Source organism: Bison bison, unplaced genomic scaffold (assembly GCF_000754665.1).
Source record: "Bison bison bison isolate TAMUID 2011002044 unplaced genomic scaffold, Bison_UMD1.0 scf7180017864371, whole genome shotgun sequence".
Taxonomy (NCBI): Eukaryota; Metazoa; Chordata; class Mammalia; order Artiodactyla; family Bovidae; genus Bison; species Bison bison.
The window spans coordinates 13245940-13253580 of NW_011494943.1; the positions used below are offsets into that span (position 1 = coordinate 13245940).

Genomic DNA, 7641 nt, shown 5'->3' on the forward strand with positions numbered 1-7641 from the left:
TCACTGCAGATGGTGACTGCAGCCATGAAATTAAAAGACGCTTACTCCTTGGAAGAAAAGTTATGACCAACCTAGATAGCATATTGAAAAGCAGAGACATTACTTTGCCAACAAAGGTCTGTCTAGTCAAGGCTATGGTTTTTCCAGTGGTCATGTATGGATGTGAGAGTTGGACTGTGAAGAAAGCTGAGTGCCGAAGAATTGATGGTTTTGAACTGTGGTGTTGGAGAAGACTCTTGAGAGTCCCATGGACTGCAAGGAGATTCAACCAGTTCATTCTAAAGGAGATCGGTCCTGGGTGTTCTTTGGAAGAAAGATGCTAAAGCTGAAACTCCAGTACTTTGGCCATCTCACGTGAAGAGTTGACTCATTGGAAAAGACTCTGATGCTGGGAGGGATTGGGGGCAGGAGGAAAAGGGGACGACAGAGGATGAGATGGCTGGATGGCATCACCGACTCGACGGACGTGAGTCTGAGTGAACTCTGGGAATTGGTGAGGGACAGGGAGGCCTGGCGTGCTGCGATTCATGGGGTTGCAAAGAGTCGGACACGACTGAGTGACTGAACTGAATAATAAATAATATTTTTCCTACATTTTAAAAGCAGGAGTCAATGTTATATTAACTCTAATCTCCTTTTAGAAACTGAAGATGAAACCTTTTCTTTTGCTCTGTTGATACTTGGATTATAGAGATTTACTAATATTAAACTATTCTGATATTTCTAAATAGCTCTTTTTTCTTTGGGCATTTTGTTTTAATGTCACATTGATGTTTAGTTTAATAGCAAATGTTTTACGTTTGTTTTTCCCTAGAATGGATGTTGAACTTGTTGTTGGAATTTGTGCAAAATAAGACATCTCCAGCAGACCTTGTACATCTGGCTTTTAAATTTCTTTACATCATCTCCAAGGTAATATTTAGATGGCACATTGTAGCTGACCAAACACTTTCTTGATAAACTTGGTCCAGAGGTACCTTCCAAAATGTTATCAGGAAAGATGGTTCTCACGCAAAAGTTGTGGGTTTCATCGTTTCTCTTTTTACCATGTGCTGGGGATCAGTTGTTAGCGACCCAGGGGGTCCTTTGGCTGCAACAGCATTTTTCAGCATTGTTTTCATCATCTTGCACTTGAATTGATCAGGCATCAGCTAACCAGAAAGGGAGGGAGAAGATATATGTACACATACATACATGTAAGTATGTGTCAGTAACTGAGAAAAGATTCCTATGAGGAGAAGACGAACAAACTTGGAAGCAGAAATGCTTCTCAGACATGAATGTGCAGATGGCTTTCTGGGGATCTCATGGGATGCAGATTTTGAGTTAAGTAGGTCTGGGATGAGGCCTGATACTCTGCATTCTTGCAGGCTCCCAGATGATGTGTGTGCTGGCCTGTAGACGCACCATGGGAGAGACTCGGCCCTCCCGGCTGGGGTTTTGCCTCTGTGGGGCCTGCCGTGTGGTGGAGAGAGGCCTGCGTGCACACTCCTTGCCCTCGGTTGGTTGAGTGCAGGGTCTCCTGAAAGTGTAGCACCATGTTTCGTGGAAGCCTTAATGAATTTGGGACCTTTTGGGTTCTTGAGGACTTATTCCTCATAATCAAGGTAGATGCAAAACTTGTTAGTTTGTAATATATCTGTATTTCTGATGAGCCAAGATTGGTTGGTCAAACTGGAACAGAACACATTTCTGAAATGATTCAAGAAGTAAAGGTGGCTTTCTTATTGTTTAGTCTTACTAAGTTGTATCACTGTAATATGTAATTTTCTTTGATCATTGGGTGGCATAGTTGGTGATTTTTGATAATAGAGAAGTAATCTTGCTACTTTTTGTATTTTCTGGTTGTATGATTCAGTATCTTTTTATTTGATAGGTTCGAGGATATAAAACATTTCTTCGTTTATTTCCACATGAAGTGGCTGATGTGCAGCCTGTTTTAGACATGTTTACAAACCAGAATCCTAAAGACCATGAAGTAAGTGTCCCTTTCCTCCCCCTAGTCCTCACTGTTTCCTTGGTTTGCCTGCTTCTACACTGGCAGGTTCCTTTCCTGTTTCCTTCGATTTTATCTTGTGTTATTTTGTTCATTCCCTCTTTTTCATTTGTTCCTTTGATTTTCTCTTTTTACGTATGTTGCTTTAAATTATTTTCTTTTCAAAATTCCCTTTATAAAGAAAACTATACCTGAATACGGTGTGATGATAACTATATTATTATCCAAAATTTTTTTTACTTAAAATAGAACTATGTTGGGGCTCCCCAAGACCACTCCAAGTTTAGTGATTCCCTAGGACCACTACAAGAATTGACATCTAGTTATCCTCATGGCTATGACTCCAACAAAATCAGCAGAGGGAGAAGGCATATGGGGTGAAGTCCAGAGGAAATCAGTCGTGAGCTTCCAGAGTCTTCTCTACACTGGGTCACCCAAGGCACTTGCGATTTCCCACAGCACCAAGCTGTGAGAACACATGAGGTGTCCCAACAGGAAGATCACAGGGGCCAGCACCCACGATTTCTAGGAGGCTGGTCATGTGGGAACTCTGCCAGGCACATACGAAAACACGGAAGGTGAGCAGGTGTTCAGCATAAGCCACATGGTGTGTGCCAGCTGTCTGAGCACAGAGTGACCGTCATCAGTTAGGAGGCAGTGGGAATGTTCCCACAGTTCAGGCTCCCAGATGGCTGCCAATGGCCAGCCTTGCAGTTGTGTGTGCTGTGGAGTGCGCTCGGGCGCAGGATTCATTCAGAAGGGCACATGGATTTTAACTTCAAACTCAGGAAATTGTCTTGCCGTGTATGTGGCCTGCTCTCCTCCGTTTCTCATGCCTCTGATAGGGAGTCTGGGGCCAAAGCGGAATCTTGTTTTGTTGACTCCTCTGTGATAAGAAGTTGAGAATTTTTTTCTTTACTCTTAAGTCTTCTGGTTTTTTTTATCTTTGACTCTGTTTTCCATTTTTCTTGAAATGCTGATTGCATGCTGAAGGGTGCCAGGGATAAGAAGCCGTTACACTGACATGTTAATGATTTTTATTTGTTCGTTTTGCTGTTTCTCTTGCCTGCCAAGGTAGCAGCCAGGCTGCGTGCCAGAGGTCGTGCGGCAGAGCATTGTGTGTTTGGAGTCCTGGGTGGGCGCTGAGCGGGAGGGGCCGTGGGACTGTGTGGATGCCCTCCACACAGGAATCATGTTGCTTTGTCCCGGCCCCGTAGACCTGGGAGACCCGCTACATGCTGCTGCTATGGCTCTCTGTGACCTGCCTGATCCCGTTTGATTTTTCCCGCCTCGACGGAAACCTCTCTCAGCCTGGGCAAGAGCGAGCATCCACCATGGACCGTATCCTCCAGGTAGCGGAGGTGAGTGTGGCCCTGCAGTAGTGAGCTGCTGACCGGTGTCCTTTCTCGTGCCATCCTGCCGCTGGGACTTAATTAGGTACACTTGTGATGTTTGGGTATTTCTTCAGCTGTTGTTACCCTTTTTCAGTGAGGTGGAATTCCATTTCATAACTTAACATGAAACTGATAATTCTTACAGGGATCAGGATGTATTATTTCAGCAAATCTCATTTCTCTGTAGATAATACAGATACTCTGATGATAGCATAAAAGGGGGCAGTGATAAGAGAAAGGTCCATTTAAAATCTAACTTTTTAATTTTTAGCACTATGTAAATAATACATGATCATCATAGGAAAATCAGAAAGAAAAGCAGGAAAAATATTAAAGTGAAATCTCTCAACTATTAGTGTTGAGCGATAACACTTTATTTTTTTTCTTCAAGGTTCTCCTGATGCATGCCTTATGTGTGTAGATACAGGTTTTTGTATATTCTGCTGTGGAAAATATTACCCTGAACTTGAATGACTTAGCACATGTTCATCATCTTATAGTTTCTGTGAATCAGGAAATCTGGCCATGGCTCGCTGGGCCCTCTCTTTCAGGGTCTCCCCAGGCTGCGGGCTGAGCTCGCCTAGGACAGGTCTGCTTCCAAGCTCTCATGGTTGTTGGCAGGAGTCAGACCTTGAGGGTGTTGGCTGAGGGCTTCAGTGCTTTGCTGGCTGTTTGCCATGCAGCCGCCCCCCCCCACAACAGTGGTGGCTTACTCTGTGAAAACCAGCAAGGGGCAGGGTCTGTAGCAAGGCAGAGGTCACACGTTCGTGTGACGTCATCATGGAAGTGACATCCTACCTCCTGCCAAATTGTCTTGGTTAGAAGCAAGTCATTGTGTCCAACCCACATGGGAGGGATTACACAGGGCGTGGGCGCTGGTGGGCAGGACGCCTGCCACACTTCAACTAAGCTGCTCTGGGTGCCTGCTCTGCACCAGACGTTCTTCTAAGAGGCTGTTCATACATTAACTCTTTCATCTTGCTTAATGAGACAGTTCGCTGTTGTTCATCCTCATTTTACTGAGGGGGCAACATGTATAAAAAATAAATGCCTTTGCCAGCTCTCTTTCTCACACATGGTGGATCCAAATTTGAACCCAGGGGTTTGGCTCCCAGCCTATTCTTCACACTGCTTCCTGTGGCCCGTGTGTACAGGGCCGCGGTGTCCTGCTGCTCTGGGACCTGCTTTTCCCTGGAGCACTTTGGTCTGAATGTCTCACGTCAGTAAGTAGACATCTCCCTCACGGTCGTTAAGGGAAAAGGTGCACCACTGTATCCTTATTTCTAAAATACTAATAGTCTTTTCTAGATGGGTGGTTTGTTTCTAGCTGAGTTTGGTTACCCTCTGGGTGCTTGTCTCCTAAGTGGGATTGCCCAAGGAGAGGCCCAGTTTCTAGAGAGTTGTCCTTCAGAAGGAAGATCTTCTAAGTATATTGTTTGGGAAGCAGTTGAGAATTGGAAACCTCTGAGAGGTGTCGGAGTCACTGCGGTGAACTGCAGCCTTCCTGTGTTTGAGCAGGGCTTCCTGGCTGATCTGAATGCCATGGAGCTGGCGGGCCCAGGCCTGTTCCGTGCACACTCTGGGTGGCAACACACATGCTTCATTTTCCAGTCACTTTTGCAGATGTACATTTCAAGGAGTGTGGCCACACGCTGCGTGGGGATTGGGCCCTTCCCTGAGGGTGAGCACATGTGTGGCAGCTGCAGCCCTGAGCTCAAGTTCATGAGTGCTTCATGCAGCTTCAGAGTGTCTGGCCTTTGCCGCTGAGCCTGCACCCTGACCAGTGGATCTGCTGAGTGAGGGACCAGATGGCCGAGCGGGTCCCTGATGTTTATATTATGTGTGTAACTATGCCTGTCCTTTTACCCTTCCCTGTAGTCTTACCTGGTCGTCAGCGACAAGGCCCGAGACGCAGCTGCTGTCCTCGTGTCCAAGTAAGTGCTTTCTGAGACGATTTGCCGTCTGTTACCTGTGTCTCTGTTGTCATCAGAGAGGACACTCGGTTGCGAGGCCTGGGGAATCTTTGCCGTCCTGAGGACTTTGCTGCATTCCCTGAGGGAACCCAGCACTGGTAAAGGAACCCTGAACCTGATGTGACCACCTTCAGTGCTGGTCAGGGGCTCAGGGTTACCTGATGCCAGGTTAGTGGCTTGTGGGCCCATCAAGGGAGTGCAGATTTTGAACAGGTGTAGCAGTTTTGTGGGGCCATATCTCTCCTCTAGCGGGGTGTCAGTTAAAAGAGCCTTTGGAAGTCACTTAGAGAGCAGACTACACTGTGGTTTGTGGAGATCATGGGCTGTGATTGCATCATTGTGCAATCACAATGATAAAAATCCCCAAACATGGCATGTTAACTAAAAACAGTCTGTGCCTGAAGCAGGCAAAGATGGATTTTTCTGATGAGCTGAGTAAGACGACCCAGGCAGCAGGGCCTGAAGTCTCAAGAAAAAAAATAGTGCCAAAGATGGGTATGAAAACTGAGTAACTTGTTTCATGGAATATGAGAATGGAAGAAAGCAGTTTTTATAACTCTTTTGTATGATGTGATTTAAAGTATGTGTAGAGTGTAAATAAGTTAAAAAATTTGACTTTTATCCCTCCTCCATGTTTATGAAAGTTGAAAACTGGCTGTAAGAGCTTTTGGATGTCTTGATTGTGGCAACACTTCAGGGTCACCTTGTCTTAGGTGTGTAGCCGTGATCTTGTGCAAGGTGGGAAGAGATGTGCTTGATTTATGGGGCATTCAAATGGCAACCCACTCCAGTGTTCTTGCCTGGAGAATCCCAGGGACAGGGGAGCCTAGTGGGCTGCCATCTATGGGGTCGCACAGAGTCAGACATGACTGAAGCGACTCAGCAGCAACAGCAGGGACATTGAAGGAAGTATTTGTGGAAGTACTTGCTAAGCCATTGGGCAGAGGCTGAATTCAGGAGGCTGATTTTAGGAGTGAAGAAGGAAGCAGCTGAACATGTCTGATATACCTCCCCTGGGTGAGGAGAAAGTCACCGACAGAGCTTTCTCCTGGTTTTGACAAGGAATGAAAAAGCATGGGTTTCTTTCTAACTGTGAAAGTAATCGTGTGTTTTGGAAGATAAAAAAAAGTGCAAAATAAGACTCACATGTACTGTCATGCCCGGAGGTGTAACCGCTGGGTCCTCTGTTCTCCGCTGCCGGTGGGCGTGTTGGTCCCTGGCACGTGGCTGCACTCGCAGGTTTGTTCCAGGGGCCGGCAGGCCGGCCTAGACCTTTGGTCAGTCTTCCAGACGCGATGAAGGTGTGGTGTATTCTTTCTCCAGCCCCACGGCTCGAGTAGACCTTTGGTTAGTAAAATTAGCACAGCCTCAGACACTCAACATTAAACTTCGTACTCGTTTGATTGGCTCTATTTTCTCCTTCCAGGTTTGTTGAGATATAATTGACGTATGGCACTGTACAAGTTTAAGGCTTACAGCATGGAGATTTGACTTATCAGTTCAGTTCAGTCGCTCAGTTGTGTCTGACTCTTTGCGACCCCATGAACTGCAGCACGCCAGGCCTCCCTGTCCATCACCAACTCCCGGAGTTCACTCAAACTCACGTCCATCAAGTCGGTGATACCATCCAGCCATCTCATTCTCTGTTGTCCCCTTCTCCTCCTGTCCCCAATACCTCCCAGCATCAGAGTCTTTTCCAGTGAGTCAGCTCTTCACATGAGGTGGCCAAAGTACTGGAGTTTCAGCTTTAGCATCATTCCTTCCAAAGAACACCTAGGACTGATTTCCTTTAGAATGGACTGGTTGGATCTCCTTGCAGTCCATGGGACTCTCAAGAGTCTTCTCCAACACCATAGTTCAAAAGCATCAATTCTGCGCTCAGCTTTCTTCACAGTCCAACTCTCACATCCATACATGACCACTGGAAAAACCATAGCCTTGACTAGACGGAACTTTGTTGGCAAAGTAATATCTCTGCTTTTGAATATGCTATCTAGGTTGGTCATAACTTGCCTTCCAAGGAGTAAGTGTCTTTTAATTTCATGGCTGCAGTCACCATCTGCAGTGATTTTGGAGCCCCCAAAAATAAAGTCTGACACTGTTTCTACTGTTTCCCCATCTATTTCCCATGAAGTGATGGGACCAGATGCCATGATCATAGTTTTCTGAATATTAAGCTTTAAGCCAACTTTTTCACTCTCCTCTTTCACTTTCATCAAGAGGCTTTTGAGTTCCTCTTCACTTTCTGTCATGAGGGTGGTGTCATCTGCATATCTGA

The 7641-nt window shown here is 45.9% G+C and overlaps 1 protein-coding gene across 1 annotated transcript in view; it reads left to right on the forward strand.

Annotated features, from left to right (window-relative positions):
• TBCD (tubulin folding cofactor D) overlaps positions 1-7641 on the forward strand; it is a 146953-nt gene that overhangs the window by 10050 nt on the left and 129262 nt on the right. The window contains exons 4-7 of the mRNA XM_010856553.1: positions 815-912; positions 1877-1978; positions 3214-3357; positions 5269-5324. Coding sequence (XP_010854855.1) covers positions 815-912; positions 1877-1978; positions 3214-3357; positions 5269-5324 — 400 coding nt within the window. The remainder of the gene's footprint in view (positions 1-814; positions 913-1876; positions 1979-3213; positions 3358-5268; positions 5325-7641) is intronic.